Source organism: Micromys minutus, assembly GCF_963924665.1.
Source record: "Micromys minutus genome assembly, chromosome: 20".
NCBI classification, from domain to species: domain Eukaryota; kingdom Metazoa; phylum Chordata; class Mammalia; order Rodentia; family Muridae; genus Micromys; species Micromys minutus.
In genome coordinates, this window is record NC_137955.1 from 40,535,213 (window position 1) to 40,556,315 (window position 21,103).

The 21,103-nt window shown below is 47.4% G+C and overlaps 1 protein-coding gene across 2 annotated transcripts in view; it reads left to right on the forward strand.

Annotated features, from left to right (window-relative positions):
• Window positions 1–21,103, forward strand: part of MYO10 (myosin X) — a 74,052-nt gene that overhangs the window by 12,040 nt on the left and 40,909 nt on the right. The window contains exons 11-12 of one of the 2 annotated variants that reach the window (XM_080933712.1): window positions 981–1,089; window positions 1,420–1,500. In XM_080933712.1, the coding sequence (XP_080789838.1) occupies window positions 981–1,089; window positions 1,420–1,500 (190 nt within the window). Of the gene's footprint in view, window positions 1–980; window positions 1,090–1,419; window positions 1,501–9,175; window positions 9,293–21,103 lie in introns of those variants that run through there. The other variant, XM_080933714.1, reaches the window with a different exon arrangement.

Consider the following 21,103-nt stretch of genomic DNA (forward strand, 5'->3'; position numbering starts at 1 on the left):
ACAAGCACAGGCCGTGGCTGTACTGGCCATGTCCCGGCTTTTGTCTTGCCATTGTTATTTCTTTGTCTTTTTTTTTTTTTTTTTTTTTTTTTTTTCAGAGCTGAGGACCGAACCCAGGGCCTCGAGCTTGCTAGGCAAGCGCTCTACTACTGAGCTAAATCCCCAACCCCTTACTTTTTGTTTTTTTTGTCTTTTTTTTTTTTTTTTTTTTTTTTTTTTTTGCCATTGTTATTTCTAAACCAGGGGTTCTCAAACTGTGGGTGGTGACCCCTGTGGGGTCACCTAAGACCACAAAAGTAATTTAGTGCTGGTGGTGGTGTTTGGGGTCACTGAATCCCGAGGAACTGGATTCAAAGGTCACTGCATTAGGAAGGCTGAGAAACGCTGCCCTAAACAGTAAGAGTAATACCTGTTTCGGGAGAATGTCCTTTGTGTCGTTATTTTAAATCATCTCGACATGACTTAAGGTGTACGGGGAAAATGTGTGTAGGTTCCAAGCAAACAGTGGATTATTATAAACAAGGGACCTGAGCATTTGGGGTGTTGGTTTTCATGAAAGGTCCTGTTCCCCTCCACCCCAAGAAGCTACTATACCAAATCATGCTGATGAGGAAGTGAAGGCTCTAGGGGTTTAGGTGGATCTCCAGCCTATTCCTCACTGGGACCCCTTCCCCGGTCACCATCTTTCTCTCTTTGTATTTTAACCCCCCCCACCTTCCTCACCCCCCAGATATAGTTTCTCTATCTGTTCCAGGCTGTCGTGGAACAAGCTCTGGAGATCAGGCTGGCCTTGAACTCAGATTTGTTTCTCTGCCTCCCAAGTGCTAGGTTTAAAGGTGTAACCACTGCTGCCAGGCCCGGCTCTTCAGGCCTGCGTGTATTACTTTAATTATCACTGTGGAACTACACTGTAATTACAGTGACCAGGTACCTGGCGATCGTGTGAGCACGCCTCACAGTCCTGTGCTTTCTTCACACAGATTTGACTTCATCTATGACCTCTTTGAACACGTCTCCAGCCGCAACAACCAGGACACCTTGAAATGTGGAAGCAAACACCGGCGGCCTACGGTCAGCTCACAGTTCAAGGTCAGTCTGTGCCACCAGCTTGCCGGGATCCGTCCTTCTTGGGGTCCAAAACACCTGAGGCAGGAGTCAGGCGTCCATGAGGCATGTGAGGGACTGAACCTTGTTCTATTATAACACACTTTAAAGCAGGCAGAGGGAGCTTTACGGCCCCACAGCTCCGGGCTGAGGACATAGTGCAGTATTAGAGTACTTGCTGGGTCTAAATGTTTCAAGTGAGATCTTTTATGTTACGAGGAGATCGTTTAAAATGAAAAAATTCCTCGTCCTCTGATTTTTATTATTTTTTTATTTTGTTCTGACTAAACCCACGCGTCCTCTTCCTCCTCACAGGACTCCCTGCACTCCTTGATGGCAACCCTAAGCTCCTCTAACCCCTTCTTTGTCAGATGTATCAAGCCAAACACGAAGAAGGTAAGGTTTCTGAAGGGCTAGCCTGGGCTGAAGGGCTCCAGCCTGGGCTCTCCTCAAGGACAGCCTCCTGGAGGGGGTACCCATAGATTTGGTTCCTCCAAAGTTCTATTGTTATAGATGGTTGGGAATGGATATGGCATTTCTTGTGAAGTGGGTAACCCTTCATCCTCTGTGCCTGTGAGTCGCCTTTGGAATGACGCCATTAGGACTTAGTAGCCCTACTTGGAAAGGAGGCAAGGAGACGTTGTAAAGCCAACTTTTTTGTTGTTGCTGTTGTTTTAGGTCTTTTCAGCTTTCTTGGTAAACGCTGTGGGAAGGCTATAAACTAAGGAACAATGTGTCTTAAGAACTTTATAATTTAAACTTAAAAATTGTAGTTTATTTTATGTGTATGGATGTTTTGCCTACATGTATGTCTGAGCACCACGTGGGTGTCTGGTGCTCTCGGAGGTCAGAAGAGGGCGTCGGATCTCCTGGTACTGGAGTTAGAAATGACTGTGAACTGCCATATTAAGTGTCACACTTAGGAGCAGCTTAAAAAGCAGAAGCCGCTTTAACAAGAGAAACGGGATATTACTGGATTCAAAGCTCCAAGGAAACTTTGTGACAAGTGTGTGTGAAGGGGTCGGTTTTTTTGGTTTTCTTTAGTTTTGTTTGTTTTTTTGTTTTCTTCTGAGACAAGGTCTCACAAATTGCAACTGCCCTTCCAACTCACTATGTAGCTAAAGCTGGCCTTGAACTCACTATGCAGCAGAGGCTGGCCTAGAATCCTCCTGCCTCCTCCTCCTGAAGGCTGGGATTGCTGGTGTACGGTATACGTATCACACTAGTTTTATGTGGTGCTAGGGACAGAACCCAGGGCCCCAGTGCATGCCAAACAACGTAACAACTGAGCTACATCCCGAGGCCTTACAAATGGTCAGTGAGTTCATTTTCATTTGGCAAACAAGCCTCTTAGGAACCCTTCTTAAGAGAAAGACCCCCCCCCCAGGATATAATTTTCAGAACTCTGACATGTGAAGGAATAACAAAGATGTGAAATATGAGCTGACGTTCACTCTCTAGAACTTGGGTTTTTTTCTCACCGATTTGTAACTGCTGACTATGTTCCCTTTGTTTTTTGACTTTGGCCCCTGACTTAACATTGGGTTGATCCCACATACGGTCACAGATGTGATTCTTGCGTGCTCTGGCCTACCCTGGCTGGCAATGTTCCACCCTGGTGTAGCGAGGTTAATAATAATAATTGGGTGGGAGGGAGCGCTCCCACTTCAGGGCAGGCTAAATTTACTCCCACATGGCCTGCTGCCTGGGCTCTCTCAGCATGGGGGTTCAGGGTTAGATGAGAGCACAGCTGTGTTCTCCACACGCCTGACACCCCACAGGCCATCCACAGCTCTGGAACCCTGGGCCTCACTTTGATTTCTGCTGTCACCTTACCAAGTCCAAAAGACCCCCACCCCCACCCCCACCCCCACCTCCAAGACATTCATACTCAGACCCGAAGGTAAAGAGAAGCACTCAGCACTGTTTCTGGCAGGGGACTTCTTCCAGTGAAAACCCCACACGGGCTGTCTTCCCTCATTTCATTTTTTCTGAAGGGCTAAAGGGCCTCACCTCATCCATGGGTCCTGTCAGTGTTTTCTCAGTTGAGAGTCTTGGGGACATAGGTGCCCATTAGACTTCTGGGGCACCATCTACTTCCTTCCTGCCATGAGTCGTCTCTGGGCGACCCTCTCTGTGTCAACATCTCAAATTCGGTGATAAGGGAATGTGCCCTGATGTTGCCGTGTCTAACGACAGAAATTTCATCCTGAGAAACCCGATTCTTTGGACTATAGAAGCTCAAAGCCTGCCCACAGCCAGAACTGAAGAAACTGCTTCTTTTCAATTTTCAATTACTTTTTTTTTTCATGCTGAGATTTGGTTGTACCCAGTGACGTTGAGTGTAATACTTTACAAAGTGACCCAGCTCGACTCTGTGTCGCCTTCAGTTCTGTGTCACCCAGACTTAGCTGCAGACACTAATTAGCAACATGCCAAGGGTCGGGTTTTAAAAAAAAATACCATCTTGATACTGTTTTAAAGGCGCTGGAATATGAAGTCCTGGACACAAGAGCCAACTAGTCTCTGACCTAAAACGCAGGTGTGGTTTATGAGTGTGAAGAATGCTAATTAGGACACAGAGATTCTGGCCGGTGACCTGATTAGCATTCGCTCACCCATTTCCATCCACATTATGGGTTTTATTGCTGAGTTGTGTACTAAGAAGCGTTTGGGATTTCTCACAAATGTTTTTAGTCCAAAGATAAATCCAGAAGGATTCTGGTCTTCCCTCTCTAGACTGGGGTCTGTGTCTCCAGGCCCCCAGGAGGATGAGATGCCCTTTCCAGGTTACCATGGGAGCTTGGGGATGTGGCTGAAGGCGTTTGTGTGCCACTCAGGATGGCGATATTGGCTACTCTGGACAGAGTCTAGAATTAGTCTTTTACAGGTTCTGTGGCCACAAGGGACAGCCACGATACCTATGGAGTCTGTCAGCTAGAGAAAGCTGTAGGTAAGAACTGAAGAGAACAGCTTTTGTGCATTAAGGACCACGTGCAAGAGTCACATACTGGCCAGGTGTGTGGGGACCAACAGCCCTTCTGAAGAGTCTGGGATCCTTTGCAGCTTTTGTTGTTTGTATGGTATTGCTGTTGGTTGTGCACCCCTCCCCCATCCCTTTTTCCTCACCACTGAGAGAAGCAGAGTGTAGAGTTGGGGAAAATCTTTCTGCGGCCAAATTGTAATGAAGCTAAGAAATTTTACTCCGAAGAGGAGGTGATCTGCCATCTTAGACCTTCATAGTTCCCAGAAAGCAGGCATCTCCCTTGGGTGGTATTTAGATTGGTGATCTGGCCTTTCAGCCTCCTTCTCTTGGGTGCAGCAGTAGCCTTAAGACCCGGGGAGACTCTGGGTTGACAGCAAACCCGCAGGCCCTCATCTGCATCTCTCCCCTAGGGCATCCCTGACCTGTGATCTCTCCCAGCCTGGTATTTTAGCAAAGGGAGATCTCATCAGAAAAGTCTCTCATTAACATTCCACAGAAAACCCTAAGGGTATTCTGTAGAAATTAAAGAAGGGGGGCAGACTGCTGAGTGTTAGAGAGGCCTTCCTGCTGTGAGAACTTGTCTACAGTTCCCGGGGAGCTAAAGGTGAAGCCAGGGCCACTGCCTAGAGCAGCAGCCTCTTGCACCACGCCTGGCTACCATGCCTCCTTAATCTGTCATGGGTTTGGTATGGGGAGGGCCTAGGTTTGAGGAGAGAAACCTCAGATGATTCCAGAAGATTTCTACTCAGGTTTTAACAACAGAATACTTTTTTCAAAAATGTGTCTTGTCACCAAAGGCCAGGACTTGGGTCTCTCAAGGCTGGGGTCTTACAGAGAAAAGAGAAACAGTATAGGAAGGCTGGTCTTGGGGAAGAGTGAGGGAGAGAAGGCCAGTGTGTGGGGGAGGCTGAAGGCCAGGCCTCAGCAGGGAGAAACCAGGATCTAGTGGGCTGTAGTCATATGCTACAAGATAGACTATTTGGCAAGAAGAAAAGCCGAGGAGGGAGAGATGGTCAGATAGGTCACACAGGACTTTGGTGGTTTTGAAGCACCTGCCATTTGCCCCAGAGCATCAAGGCACACATGGAGATAATATCTTAAAGACCTTGGGAAGGTGCCAGTCCTATGCATGCTGAAGCACCCAGGGGGGAGTGGTCTCCCTCTAACTCAGGATCTCTCTCTCTCTCTCTCTCTCTCTCTCACACACACACACACACACACACACACACACACTCACTCTCTCTCTCACACACACACACACACTCACACACACACACACACACTCTCTCTCTCACTCTCTCTCTCTCTCTCTCTCTCACTCTCTCTCTCTCACACACACACACTCACACACACACACTCTCTCTCACAAACACACACACACACACACACACACTCACTCTTGAAATTGAATAAGTAACTTGAATAGTTGCTCTTTAGCTTTGGTAACAATGAACAGCCATAGAAATTCAAGATGCAGGGTTTTGTTTTAGACTGTGGTCTCTATATAGTGTGAATGTATATGTGTGAATATGTGCACTCCCATGGGTATGCATGGCTGTGCAATGTGGGTACCAGAAGAGGACACCAGATCCCAGGAATGTAGAGTTACTGGCATCTATAAGCCAAACTCTGGGCCACATTATTACCCAGCAAGTGCTCTCGACCACTGGGCCATCTGTCACCCCGATCGATGACGCTACTTTCAAAATCTTATGCAAAGTTCTCCATTTTGACAATATCCCGGATGTCCCCTGAAGGCACCCAGAGCAAGAACACTGTGGACAGCAGTGCATGAGTGTGGCCAGTTAGAACATGCATGGATTTCATGAACTAGCACACTGAACCCTGGACATGTACTGTAGGACCTGGTGCCTCTTGCCTTTCTTTTGTGGCTCTCTGATGCTTTGTTTTTGTTGTGTTGTAATCTAGAGGGTCTATCTGTCTGTCAGTCCTTCCTTCCTTCCTTCCTTCCTTCCTTCCTTCCTTCCTTCCCTCCTTCCTTCCTTCCTTTCTTCCGTTTTCAAGACAGAGTTTCTCTGTGTGGTGCTGACTATCCTAGAACTTGCTCTGTAGACCAGGATGGCCTTAAACTCAGAGATCTGCCTGTCTCTGCTTCCCAAGTGCTGGGATTAAGAGTGTGTGCTTAAAGCGTTTTTTTTTTTTTTTTTTTTTTTTTCCCTTGTTGTGGTTTCTTTTAAGTGTTCTGATAATAATATACTAAGTTCCGTTCCTCTGCTGGTTTTTAGACATCTTTTATTACTTACTTTTGTCTCCTTATTTTTGGTGTCTGCTTGGCTGTCTGTTTATGTATTGCTTTAAAAGAGGGTCTGCCCATGTAGACTAGACTGGTCTGTGCTTACAATCATCTGTCTCTGCTTCCCAAGTACTAAGATTAAAGATACGCACTAATGACACCTGTTCTTTATATGTATCTTATTTGTGTGTGTGTGTGGTGTGTGTGTGTGTGTGTGTGTGTGTGTGTGTGTTTGTGCGCCTGAGATTGGTGTCATCCTGAGACAAGGTCTCTCACTGAACCTGGAGACTGCTAATTATCCTATGAGGCCGGCCCTCCTGGCTCCCATCCACACCCCAGCTCCACTCCCAGGCTTACAGCAGACACAGGTTTACCTGAACTAGGAATCCTAAGCAGGTCCCATGCAGCTCTCTTACCACTGAGCATCTCCCCAGCCCCACAGGCTTTATTTTCCATCATATTTTGTTTTTCTTCTCCAGCAGTGCTTTCTGCAGATGTTTGGATTGTGCCACCTTTACCTGTCACTCCTACCCTATGTTGTGAACAAAGCCTCCATCCTGGGAAGACCTGCCCCAGTCTCACTCTGCAAGCTCATCCCTTTTTTTTCGTCCTTCTTCTGCATTACTGAGGGTACGAGAAAGGCACATCCCTAAAGTGCCGTGATATTTGGTGCTCGCTGTCACCACAGCTAAATATCCAAGTGCTATCTTAAACCTCGGTGCTGCCCCAGTTACTTAATTTAATTTTGGCATTATGTTCTGGTGATCGTCTTTCATTTCTAATAGGAAGTCACCTTTGGATATGCCAGTAAGTCAAAGTGGAAATGACACATGTCACATAGATGAGTCTTGACATACTAGCATGTTGATTTACCCCCCGCTGTCTGTCAAGTGGCCCCTCCTCAGGTTTGATACCCTCGCTTTCCAGTCACAGCAGGGCTGTTTGACGAACCCTTCTCTGCGTGTGGGTTGATAGTTCTTACTCAACTGTTGAGATTTCTGCACGGGATGGACATTCTAGAATCTTCCATGGCTGGGGGCCGTGGGTAGGTGGTGGCACATTCACATGCCCCAGCCACTGCCTGAAAGGGAGACTCCAAAGCTGAGCAGGCACAGGAACCCTGAAAGCCAAGGGAGAAAATAGAAATCCATCAGAGGTTTGTGTCTAGGCTTTGCCAGGCCTTCCTCTGTAAGCCTCCTGTAGCCCGGCAATGACTTTCTTGCCTCCAGACTACATATTTTGACAGCTTCTACATAGATGGGTGACATTGTGTGCTTCATGAAGGTGTACAGATATAAAACAGCTGCATAGTACCATCTGAGGTAATCCATGCCTACCTCAGATTTGTGGTGGGAAATAAAGTTCAACATTAGTGGCTTCTATTCTGACATGCTTGAAATTAATGAATTCAGTTTGGCAGACCAATTACCTAACAAAGAATGGCTCCCTAAGCAGGCAGGTGCACCTGAAGCCATGCTAATGAGTTAGGAGTAGCTGGCCCTTTAAGAAGATGGTGGACTTTCCTGCCCCTGGTGCACTCACTCACTCTCAGAGATGCAGCTTCTGAAGTCTGTTGCTCATCTGAATTCCTCAGAATGTAACTGTTCCTTTTCTTTCATCTTCCCTCTAAGTGTGTTCTTCCCAGTGCTTTGGCCTTCACTCTTTCTCTAAAGCCTGGCTCCCTACAAGGTGACTGCTTTGTCACCACGTGGCTGACCTTCTTGCTGGCTCTTCTGCCCAGGCAGCAAAGTTTGCAGCGCCTCTGCTCCAGGCTCTTCCTTTAACTGCCAATGAAATTGTCTTCCAGATTCCATTTGAGTCCATTTTTAAATTCCTTGATTATCGAGACAGAACCGGAAGTACTAAATGTAGACGTTTGCTTCAGATTGTAATGAGCATCTTATACATCTTATAAACTTTTGCCAGGTGGTGGCGGCGGCGCACACCTTTAGTCCCAGTGCTTGAGAGGCAGAGGCAGGCTGATCTCTTGAGTTTGAGGCCAGCCTGGTCTTCAGAGTGAGTTCCAGGACAGCCAGAACTACATAGAGAGACCCAGAGAGAGAGACAGAGAAAGAGACAGAGAGAGACAGAACTAGGTAGGCTGTCTGTTCTTCTAACTATCTATAGGTAAATGAAGGTCTTCTGAGGTGGTTCCATTTCTTCTGTGTACTTACTGGAGACCAAACATCAGTTCCTAACCTTCGGGAGCTCTTTTCTGTTTTCCCGATCCCTCCAATATTCCTGGCTGCCCTTGACACATTTCTAGGGTTTTTCCTTTTGCTTAGAGAATGTCTCAAACAAAAGGTCTGTAAAAAGGCAGCTTTTACCTTTTGAGAAGATTTTGATAAAGGAAACCATTAAAGCAACTATTCTTCTCTCCAAACAAAACAGCCCAGTAACCCCCCAGCAGTCCTCCGGGCCTGTTTATCGAGTTGTCATGGCAACTATTCAGCTGCCCTCTGTGAAGACCTGGATAAATAGCTGTAAATGAGGCTCAGCTCAAGTGAAGAGTTGTTCTCTGGGTGCATTTCCCAGTATCACAGCTAAAAATATTTGAGGTTTCTTTTACCCTGGGGCATCTTCATCTTTAAATCTATATGCATCTATTTTTAAATATATATTCAGTCTTGAGAATTTCAACTCTTTGGACTTGTACATGAATTTGCATGTTTGCTGGTGTGTGGATGGATCGTGTGTGGCTCATTTGCACCTATGGTCAAAAGTATCATCAGCAATTCCTATCACGCCAGTCTTGAGAGGCTGGGCTTCCTGAGCAGAATCAGGAATGAAGTGAGCAAGCCCAGCCCAAGACATAAAAGGCAGGGAGCTGGGCAAGCTTCAGATAGCAGGGGTTGTCACCTGTCAGCTTGGATACTCCTGGGTCCTTCGTCCGGAGATGCATCTGTTTGCAGTGGGAAGACGCTGAAGAGAGAAAAAGAAAACCCAAGGTAGGGTTTGGTTTGGTTTCCTTTTGGGCTCTGCCTGAAACTTTTCTTCGTAATGGTCGCTGTACTGTAAAGCCTTTCAATGAAATAGCAACAGGGCGGATTGGCTGCTTCTCCGAGCACCCAACTGTTAGGTCCTGGAACAAATGCGGGAGCTGCTGGTTTGCACGCACAGGTTTGAACTATTAATAATCCTTTGTAAAAAATGAAGGGTATCGATCCATTGACCAGTGGAGGCGTTGGTTGTTTGGTCTGTTTTTGATGAGCTCAGCTTTTAAAGAAAAAAAAAAGATTGTGAATAAGTTGAAGAGGAAAGTTAGTAATGGTTTCTTTGTTTGAATTTTTAAGTATTTCTCCCCAAAAGCTTATGACTATAGTCTTAATTCCTTTTCCGTGTCTTCTGCTGTATAAACTTTAAAAGAAATCTGCACAAAGTTAATTCTTCCTGAATTTGCCTTGTGAATCGGGTTCTCCCAGTGTGGAGAATTGGGTGAATTAAATGACCTTCTGTTGTATACTGTGAGCTGTTTTCACACATATGCATACACAGAGACACGCATGCGCACCCGTGCGTGCATTAATATTGCTAACAGCCTAGAGAAATATGAGGAAACACTGGCATATCTTGCTATAATTCTCCAAAGGAAGAATTAATTCTCCCTAAGGAATACTCTTGGAGTAGATGAATCTCCAATCTTTGCCAGCAAAGGGAGGAAGGGATGGGTTAGGATGACATCCATTCATTTGCTAAGTGGGTCCTGGGAGGGAATCAGTTTTCAGTGTACTGGTGGGTCTTTCATAGTAAATAGAGCAACATTTGAAAGCAGTGTATAATAACGGGCTGCCGCCCACTTGCCTAAATCTACTTTTTGTTGAAATAAGAAACTATAAATCAAAACCTCACATGCGCTTGTGACCAATTGTGTCGGGCACTTCCTCCCTTTTTGCAGAGGTTTCCAGCCAAGCACCTAGCGCACCACCGCCTACTTCTCTCCCTACCCTTCCGTTCTGTACGGCGGCCCGGCATTTGTCTCTCTGGCTCCTCCGGGCAGGTCCCTGGTTGTCTATCTGGAGGACGGTTGCTGCTCCGGGTGAAGTAAAATTGGAGCACGTGCTCCAATCCCTGCCGCAGGCCTCCCGCAGTCCTTAACCCATCCTGCGGAACTTCCAGAATATTATCCAATCAGATGGGAGACCCACTCCCCCCCCCCCCCCAGGCGTCCGCCCCAGACATTGGGCGGTCCCCGACAGATGGTTTGTTTCTGTAGTGTCTTAGCATATGAAGCCTCACATTAGCATGCTCTTAGGCTGCCCGGGCAGTGTGAGACTTCTGTTCCTGACTGTCCTGGTTCTCCACCCCCACCCCCTCACTCAGCTAGACAAAGACCCTTCTCTCCAAGCCCCCATCCTCTTTCTCCCCACGCCGCCACCCTGTTCTCCCCAAGTTCGAAGCCTCCTTCCTCTTCCCCTGCCGTTCTCTTTGGGGATCCCCGAGCAGACGGGAACCTGAGGGTGGGATCCAGGCTCTAAGCTCCCCCTCGGTTTTCTCTGACCTGTATAAAGGTCTCCCTCAGCTTCCCTTCACGTGTCTAGCCTCGGTCCTCTATTGAAGTGCACATGACAAAGGACGGTCAGAGACGCACCGGCTGCCTCCGCCTCCGCCACTTCAGTGTGAAGGAAATGCTTATGGATTAGAAAGCACTTGAAAGATAATCGCTGAACTTTTTTCTTTATTGGCTTTAATTTGACTGCCCACACCTACCACCCCCATTCCTGCTCCAGGGACTAAACCCAGGAGCTTGTATACACTGTCCTCCTGAGCTACACCTCGGAGCCTTTCTCTTATCTTTAGTTTGCAGCAGTGTCCTTGCCCAAACTGGACTTAAACTTCCTCTGTAAACTACATAGGCATTGAAAGAATTTCCAGCCCTCTGGCCTTGGCCTCTAGGTATCTAGGTCGATGATAGGCAGTCGCCACCTTCTTCAGCTACGCTTCTGTGAATTGGGATCTTCTTAGCTGTGTTTTTTTTTTCAGCCCAATTCATCAAGAAGAATTCCAGGGGTTCTGCCAATAGTTGTACCCCCACAAAATAGGTTCATAAAAGGACCCCTGACTCCCACCCTCAGTGACAGGAGGCCTTGAAAGTCAAGTTTCAAATTCGGCTGTTGTATTATTCTTATGGGTTGAGAGGGCTAGCCTTCAACTCTTAGAGAGCCACCTGCCTCCGCCCAGGGCTAAAGGTGTGAGCTACCGGGCCCAGCGTGAATGAATCTTTAATAAAACCTCTTCTCTTGTCTGCTTTGTATACATTTACATATGCATACAAGGCGTGGCGTTGATAGTTAGGCAGGCCTCCACATCCACCTTCTTCTCCAGACCGGAGACCTGAGGGCTCTGGACTGGGTTGTCCCTTTGAGCTACCATCTCTTTGGCCGGCAAATATTTCAACTAGTCTGGGGCTGTGGGATCCAAACCTTTCTTAGCACCTTTCTCAAAGCTTCTGTCTAGCTCTGCCTCCTTCCTGGTCTCTACCCCACCCCCAGGCAAGGGACACCTCTAGCTACTAACTGACGCTCCTTCCTGCCCTCTGACTGGCCTCCCCACCCCCACACTAGGCTCTTGGCTTGGGCTCTGCCTCCACCTGCCTGTTTCTAGCCTCCAGAGCTGGGCTCCTTTCTCCTTCAGTTCCTGGCTGGTGAGTACCTGTCCCTCTCTCCACTGTGTCTTTCCAGCCTGGAGCTGCATATTTGGGTTTCACAGTCACTTTAAATTTTGTAATCTACTTTTTTTTTTTTTTGTCTGTCGCGGTTGCCTGGATTTTCCAGTTCTGGCCTGCCTGGCTCTTTGAAGTATATCCATGACTGGATTTCACATCCTTTCCCTCCCGCCTTGGCCACTTCTCCTATGGATGGTACTTGCTTAACCGTTTTTTCTTATCAGGCTAAGGCAGGGATTGCCACACGTGGCCCTGCTGGCGTGTGGAGTGGGCAGCTGAGGGTAGCTGTTCTTCACAAGCGACTCAACTGTGGTCTTGGCACTACTCAGTAGACACAGGGCTCAGGCCCCAGAGATTCCAGACCTGGGTGAGGGTGTCAGTCAGTACCACCTGTTGTTTGAGTCTATTATTATTATTGTTGTTGTTGTTGTTGCTGTCGTTGTTGTTTACTCTTAGGGAGATGGCACACACACACCGTAACTTTTTCTGGGGAATTTGCTGTTGCATTTAACCTAATGCTTACTTTGAGAAAACTGTGCTGCTTTGACTCTTTGAGATTATCAAGTCCTGACGTTACGTGGTGATGCTTTCCGTAAGCTGTGGTCAGACTTTGAAAATGTCTGGGGTGGGGGAGGGGGGATCATTTATGCCAGCACGCTGCACACCGGCGTGCGGTGCCTGTGCGCCATCCACCCTCTCCGATGAATGGCTGCCCCAGTTCGAGCCCTCTGAAAGGAGGCAGCCGCTCATTAAAGTGTGCCAGATACCGCTCCATTCAGCAGTTCAGTTCAGTGTTAAAGGGAATAATACTGTTTGGTTTTGGAATTACACGGTGACAGTCTCAGCATCTGCCTCTAGGAAACGCAAGAGACCCTGTAGATGCTTCTCCTTCTCTCTGCTTCCAGCCTGTATGGGCTAAAAAAAAAATCCACCAGAAAAATGAATGTTTCTCTAGCTGATTTTAAATCTCTTTTTAAATAAGTAAAAGAAAAATTGCTTTGCCTAATAAATCCAGGCAACTGTAATTTCACCTCTTGATCTAGGCAGTGCCTTTGAGTATCTGAGACGTGGTACTGACTTCTTTTAAGGCACCTAGACTTAGATAGTTATTGCCCTATTCACATGCAGAAGACTAAGAAAGATTTGCTAAGCCCCGCCTAGAACAAATCATCCTCGTTAGGTTACTGTGTGCCAAGGAGGTAAGGAGGAAGAGAATAGCTTGCGTTTGTTCTCCTTTTCCTTTGGTCTCATTCTGAAATTCGGGTCTGACCTTTGGTTGCAGGAATGATCGCATTATGTAATTTCGGTGATGCCTGGGCTAGTAGGTTTACACTGGACCGCAGGTGCGCACACTTGCCACCGTCTGAGTCTTCAGTCAGAAGTAGCTTGCAGATCAGGGAAACGAGGTCCCGTGGAGGTGGAAGAACAGGTTGGACCTGGCCATGATGTCATTTGACTCTGATTTCCAGTAACATTGTCTGTTACTCCTCAGAGCCGAGTAGCAGAAACAAAGAGGGTCCAGAGCCACAAAGCTGTGTGACACTGGCCACCTCTTAAACCAACCTTGCTTGGGAGCCTCCTGGCCTGAGCTGCTCAGTTGTTCCTGCTACCTGAGAGTCGGGGCACTCCGTGGTCAGCATCACCTCCAAGGCCTGCCAACGCGCACGGGGTGAAAGCCTTTCCTTCCTCCTGCTCAATGAAGGGACGCCGCTACAGTATAATCACCACCTGTTCTGCGGCGCACTCGCCCTGTCTGCTCCTTGCCGGCCTCGTTCTTGTTCCGTGTTGCTGTGAGGTGTTTAAGTGATTAAGAGGTGTTCCACCAGGTCCTGAGCAGCCGACCTGAAGGCACAGGGACGCAGGTGGGCCTGGTTTTGGTTTTGGTGGTGGTTTTCTTTTCATTTCTTCTTTACCCTTTTCAGATCTTACTGTAGACGTACAACCATAGTCAGAACCCCAACCACTCTCTTCTGAGTGCTTGTTGAGGGTGCCGTGGGGAGACCAGAGAGGACTTTTGAGAGTGTTCCCCCGACATCCTAGGGTTTTAAAATTTTGATCACCCTGTGACCTTCCATGGTTTTGTCATGTCAGTCACAGGATTTCAGCCATATCCTGCGTGTATCCCTGGCAGCCTAGTGACCTCATAGCAGCAGGCCCTCAGATCAGGACTGTGTGGCAGTATCTTGTGGGGCCAGTGGCTTTCATAATTTTCAAGGAGCAAGTTAACTGCATTGTTGGCCCAGTGAATAATGTTACCTTTAGGTAACTCGTGGCAACCAGCGGTGGAGACCAGGGTTACCATGTCCCAGGGTGGACATAAGGCTTTACAGGTGAACGCCCGCTGTGTGTGCCTACGGTCTGAGTACTCATGTTTGTCAGCGATGGTGCAAAGATGACCTTTTTTTACCCACTTGAGGCAGGACCTGAGGATGATTGTGAATATGTCTGTAGAGCACACTCTGGGTCCCCGTCCTGCCGATGGTCATGGTGGCTGACACCCTCCCATTATTCTCTGCATCCCTGGGACAGTGGCATACGTGTGTATTGCTAGAGGACTCTGATGCTGCGTGGGGCAGTGTGGCTTCGTTTTCAAACTCTTCAGTGTCTCCGCAGGGAGGATTTGTGATGGCTGCCCATTCCTTCTGGAAAAGATCATTGGAAGGGGCAGATCAGGGTACTGCAGAATGTTCTGGAAACATGGGAATACTGGGGCATCCTGGGTGTGGAGTAAAGGCTGACAGGGAGGAAGTCACCACGGGTGTTTCAGGGTGAGGAGCACAGAATGGGGGGTGGGAGGGTCATCTGCATGCAGTTCTGACCCCTGGGTCTTAGGTTCAGGAAAATTCACACCACTCTCACCATACGTACATAAAGCTTCTTAATCCCTCCTCTTACTATTACTACTACTTATTTGTGAGTGTGTCTGACTGTGTGAGGGGCTTACAAGGTACGAGAATGAGGACCTAGGGCCTCCCTCTAGCACTCCAGGCTAAATACTTTGCCACTTTGTCCCTGGGCTCTTTTTGTTTTGAATGTTTTGCTTAATCTAAAAACTTATGTCGATATCAAGCTCTTTCATACTTCACCAGTTGGCAGAAGAATTGTGCATAGAAGCCAGCCAGCAAGGAGGGGGGGCGCGTAGGGGAGGCTGGAGAGATGGCTCAGCAGTTAAGAGCACTGACTTCTCTTCCAGAGGTCCTGAGTTCAAATCCCAGAAACAGATGGTGGCTCACAACCATCTGTAATGGGATCTGATACAATATATATTAAATAAGTAAATCTTTTTAAAAAGAAGAAACCGCCAGGCAGGTGCCTCCTCTCTTGGGCACTTCCCTGAAGCTGGCATCTGGGAGAGGGACGGGACACCCAGAAGCCACACCGCCAGCCTGAGGGGCTCCACTTGCCCCCAGATCCTGCACTGGTAAGAACCTGGGCTCGGAGCCCTGATGACTTGTTTCCTGACAATTTGTAACTGCTCAGAGTAATCCTGTGTGGCGTTTCTAATTTATATTTAATAGACATTAACAGACATTCTGGGCTGGCTAATTTCCCACTGTGACTTGCAGGCAGTCACTTTTAATACATGACTAAGCAGAAAAGAAGACTCCGGGGACACAGTGCCACCCATGCCTGTCCCACCAGCCTGCCTTCCCGATAGACAGTAGAATTTACCATGGCTTACCAAAATGATTCCACCTGTCCCAGCATACCGCTCTGAGCAGTTGTCAAAATTCTGCATTCTGGGTTTTTTTTTTTTTTTTTTTTTTTTTGACCTCCTGGTATTTTATGAGTTCATGAATATTTTTAAGTTTTTAAGAAAGATTTATTTATTATGTATAAGTACACTGTAGCTATCTTCAGACACACCATTACAGATGGTTGTGAACCATCATGTGGTTGCTGGGATTTGAACTCAGGACCTCTGGAAGAACAATCAGTGCTCTCAACCACTGAGCCATCTCTCCAGCCCTCATGAATATTTATAAATCAACTATATTTGTTACTGCAGGTTTTTCCTCCGCTGTATATTTTTATGCAAATGAAGTCGCTTCATCTCTGGTTGTCCCTGAAATGGGAAGGGGTAGCGTCTCAAAACTGTTTTAGCTCCGAGGACATATCTGTTCTCCCAAATGGCCACTCTGCTTGGGGACTGGGTATTTGCCTTGACTTTTTCTAAGTTGCTCTTTTCATCCTTCTTTAGATAATTTATTATTAGACTTCTTAGCCCCAATTTGTGATCAAGGTGTGTGCATGTGTGTGTGTGTGTGTGTGTTTGTGTGCGTGCATGCCTGTCTGTATCTGGAAGCCTTTGTTTTCCTATTTTACTAACTTTATTGTATTTCTTAAAATAAAGCACAATCTTCCTGACACTTAGAAATATCTTGGACGTTTAAACACCCATGTCACACGTATCCTGGTTATCACCTACACCGTGATGTCTGGCTACCACAGTGTGTCAAGTCTGCTGTAAATGCAGCATTATGAATCTGTTCACTCAGAGAAGCATTGCAGATCTGTTTGACAATATTTCAGGTCTGGACGTTGAAGAGTGTTTGCCTGCTGCTATCTCCCATCTGCCCTGTTCCAGTCCTGCCTTTTTCCAGCTATGAATCCTGATTGCATTGCGGGGCCGTAACCTTGGGCCGTGACTCAGTGAGACCCATACCTACTCAGCATTCTAATGAGCAGTGTGGGCGTCCTTGCCAGCCAAGGGAGACAGCTGCCCTCCTAATTTGTATTTCTCAGCAGGATTTGTCAGACTTGAGTCTGAATAGAGGGGCCTGTGCCCTGTTGAGTGTGGTGGCAGGAGAAATGGTAGGACAATAGTGAATGCATTGAGGTTGGGGTTTAGTTCTTTAGATCACGCCCAAGGCTGCTCTCTGAGGGTTTCCAGATGGGATTTCTACAGAGGGCTGAGCGTTCTCTCAGCCTCTATAGGGCTGTGGTCTGACTTAGAATAAATTACCCTTCCCCATCCTCTTTCTCTGGGGGCTTTTTGTTGTTCTGGGTTTTTTTTGTTTTTGTTTTTTTTTTTTTTTTTTTTTTTTTTTTTTTTTTTTGGAGAGCAGGTCTCTGTCCTGGAATCTCCTACCTACCTAGTCCAGGCAGATCTTGAATTTAAGGCAATCTGGTCTTCCTGCCTAGCCTTCTAGGGCTAGAATTCTGATGTGCCTAGCCACACCTAGCCTCCTTTTATGTATTTCTGAGACTTGTGTAACCACTGTCATTTTAGGTTCTCTTTTGTGCTTGGGGAAAAAAATTTTTTTTTTTTTTTAATAGTACAGAATAGAGTTTGTTCAGGGCATGGGGAGGGGAGTTGAAGGAGTAGGCAGAAAGGCAGAGGGAGAGAGTAGAGGCCTGCTCTGAGGGATGGGGGAGGGGAATGGAGAGAGGGAGAAGGGGCAAGAGTACAGAGCAAGAGCAAGAAAGCCAGGGGTGGAACTTGAGACAGTTTGAGACAGCCTCTGAACAGCTGGAGAGTCAGGTGACCTGGCTTCCCACCAGGGTGACTTTCAGGACAGGTCCTTCCTCTTCTGCTTCTGTAAGCAAAAGTAAGAAATATTTTAGTAGGTGTGATTCCAACCTCCCTGCCTTGCAAAGTCTGGCTCCCCCATGAGATCTTCTCGGTCAGGCCCTTGAAGATGCTAACTGCATGCTCTACCACCAAGCTACACCCAAGCCCACATCTTCATGACTGCCCAGATTCCGTTGTTTAATAAATCACGTTATCCCGTCTTAGTTTCTTGAGCTACAATCTGCTGTCTCATCCCTGCAGAACATACGGCTTCATTTGGTCACATGGGCATTTCAGACCTTTTCTTATAGCCTTCATGAGACCCCTTGAGAATTTTATTATTTCTTAGCCTCAGCTGATGTTTTAGTAAACAAGATTTTCCCCCCCTGATTGCAGCATAGCTTGCATGTAAAAACTTGACCTCTGTCTGAAATCTTAAATCTCCTTGGAATACTCAGCTAGGGGCCACAGCCTCCTGGGTCAGGGAGGAAATGGTGAGCCCCTGGCCGTGAACTCTCAGCCTCTGAAGCCCATGGGTTCCAACCTCATCCTGAAATATTCTCCGATCTGATCTGTTCCCCACTGCAGCGGCCTTCCTCCCTGACGCCCCCACACCTCGCCACACCCAAGCTTCTAGAGCGGATGAGCTCACCTTGTGATGTGAGGTTTGAGAGCATCTATGCCCGAACCTACACAACCCACCTGTATCTATCAGAGCAGTGTCTCAGCCTCCCTCTTCCACCCCTGACCGTACTCTGAGCGCTATTTTTCCCATGACTCCCAGACCAGGGAACTTGGGCATTTGGCCACTGCTGGTGAGGCCACCCATGGTGATTCTCTCTGAGGCAGGGAACCCAGGTCTCTCCTTTTGTCTGACTCTGAGCCACTCCCTTTGAACCTGACAGTCAGGATTACCCTCACCTGCCACTAGCTTGTACTGCCAAGCTGACCCCTGTTCACACTGGCTTGCCTTGAGCATAGTCTTGATATTTAGGCTTCCTCACCGGGGACAGTCCTTTTGGGAAGAATTCTCTTTCTCTCTGTCTACCACCGGCCAGTGGTACCCAGTCCCTGGCTCCTGCATTCACTCAATCTTCAGGACAAAAACTGCCAACACTTGTTGTGCTCAGAGGTTCTGCTCCATAGGAAGGTTTGTTTGGAGCTTCTACCGTGTTAGGACTTCCAGTCAACACATCTGTAACTCCTCAGGTTTGAAAAATGGCTGCCAAGCCAGCATCTGTCCCGTCCTCTGAGAAGGTCACCATGCAGTTTGGTCAGCATTGTTTTAAACTGCCATCGAGGTCTATCTCTGATTAAATGAAGATCCTGTCTTCGAGTAAGCATTAATCTTGGGAAGGGTGAGAGCTGAGCCCGAAGAGACTTCTTCTTTTGGGGAACCTCCTTCATTACTAGTCATAATCTTTCCCTGAAATCTTTAATCAGGTCTCTCTGGCCCTGGGTTTTCTGCTGGCTTGTAGAGCGGGGACTGGATTCTACAGCCAAGCCTTCCTCTGCAAGTCTGGCACTGGTGATGGCTTTTGCATGTTGATGTGGCCTCAGAACAGCTGCGCTGAATACAGTTGGTGCTCCTTAGCAAGGCTGATGAAGGTCACTCCAAGTCTTCCCACAATGGAAAGATTGAGGGACATCCATTCCGTGTCCCTGTTGGATCTGGAGAACTTTTTAAAGGGTGCCATGACTGACCCCACCCCAGAACCTTGAGGTTTTACACCTGCGACTTCAAGAAAAGACACTCTTTCTGGCCCTGTCGCCAGAGAAAGGAAAGGCGTCCGGTGCTGGGGTCACACATGGAGGATAAATGTTTGCACACTATGATGGATACGTATGTTTTAGTCATTGCCCGACCTCAGCACAGGTACCTTCTAGTACTTTTACCATGTCCCCAGTTACATGATAGAGGGCAGGGGATTGTTTCTTTGCTCTTGTTTTGTTGTTATTGTTACCATTATTGTTAAATTATTTTGTGAGAGGTGCACAAGTCAAAAGACAACTTAGAGAAGTCTCATCTCTTCTTCCATCATGTGGTCCTCCTGGAGATGGAACTTAGCTTGTTGGGCTTAGCAGCAAGCTCCTGTATCCGCTGGACTGTCTTACGAACCTTAAAGGGCAGGTTTTAGCTTCCTTTTGCCGTCAGCACATTTGTTTTGTTATATTTATTTATTATGTGAGTACACTGTTGCTGTCTTCAGACACACCAGAAGAGGGCATCAGATCTCATTACAGATGGTTGTGAGCCACCATGTGGCTGCTGGGACTTGAATTCAGGACCTCTGGACGTGCAGTCAGTGCTCTTAACCTCTGAGCCATCTCTCCAGCCCGCTGTATTACATTCTTAGATAGGGTCTTACATAAAATAGCCCAGGCTGGTCCTCTCTTAAATTCCTCTGGCTCGGTGTCCTGATTACAGATTCACCCAGTGATAGTCAGCCTTTCATTTGTGGTTATTTTACTTGGGTTTTGTTTTGTCTGCCTTTGAGACAAAGTCACACTTGCTTGTAGCCCTGGCTGGCCTGGAACTCTACTACAATAGCAGACTTTGAACTTGTGCGATCTTTCTGTCTCAGTCTCCCAAGTAACTGTGATGGTAAGAACAGGCACGTCCATGACCAGCCAGTGCCGGCACCACGTGACCGACGGACTTGTTGAGAACACGTGTTTCAGTGGCTTTTGAATGATTCACAGCTGTGCAGCTGTGGGCAAGGTCAGCACTTGGAACACATCCACCGTCTCAATGAGATCCTCCCCTTCCCTCCCCCCACCTCACCCCTGCTCTGTGGCTCCCTCTTCACCAGTCCACCTTCTATTTCTATGTGTTTCCCTCCCCTCGGGTTTCATTTCAATTGAATCATAGAATGTGTGATCCTTTGTGATGGATTCTTTCCCTTAGCACAGTGGTTCTCCACCCCGTGGGTCATCTAAGACCTTCGGAAGACACAGATAATCACATGACACTTCGTAACAGTAGTAAAATGGCAGTGGTAAAGGAGCAGGGAAAGTCATTTTGTGTTGGGGTCACCTCAACAGGGGGTATTATAGAGTTGGAGCGTTAGGAAGTTGGAGAAGCACTGCCTTAGCGTGATTGTTTTGTAGCTTGTGTGAGTAGCTCATTCCTCCCTGGGCTCGACTATATTCCGTCGTATACAGTCGTATAAGACATTGTAGAAGATAGACAGGCAAGCCTTTGTATCCACAAGCCCTGCTCTTCCAGGGGACCTGGGTTCAGTTGTCTACACCCACACTCGATGGCTCACAGCTGCCTGTAACTATTGTTCCAGGGGATCCAACACCCTCCTGACCTTTTGGGGACCGGCACACAACCATGTGGTGCACATGCATATGGGCAGGTATCAGAGGGGCTCGTGAAGCCCGACCCCTAACTGACAAAGTGTTGGTGGCTGAGGGCTCCAGGAAAGGACAGTCAACTTCCCTCTAGTATGTCACCCCTGATGGGTAGGTCATGTCATTAGATGAAGTAATGCAGTAAAATTAATAAACCTTTAAAAATGCATGTGCACAGGGCCTGAGGCACAGTGCTTAAGGTTGCCTATGCAGTCTCCTTAT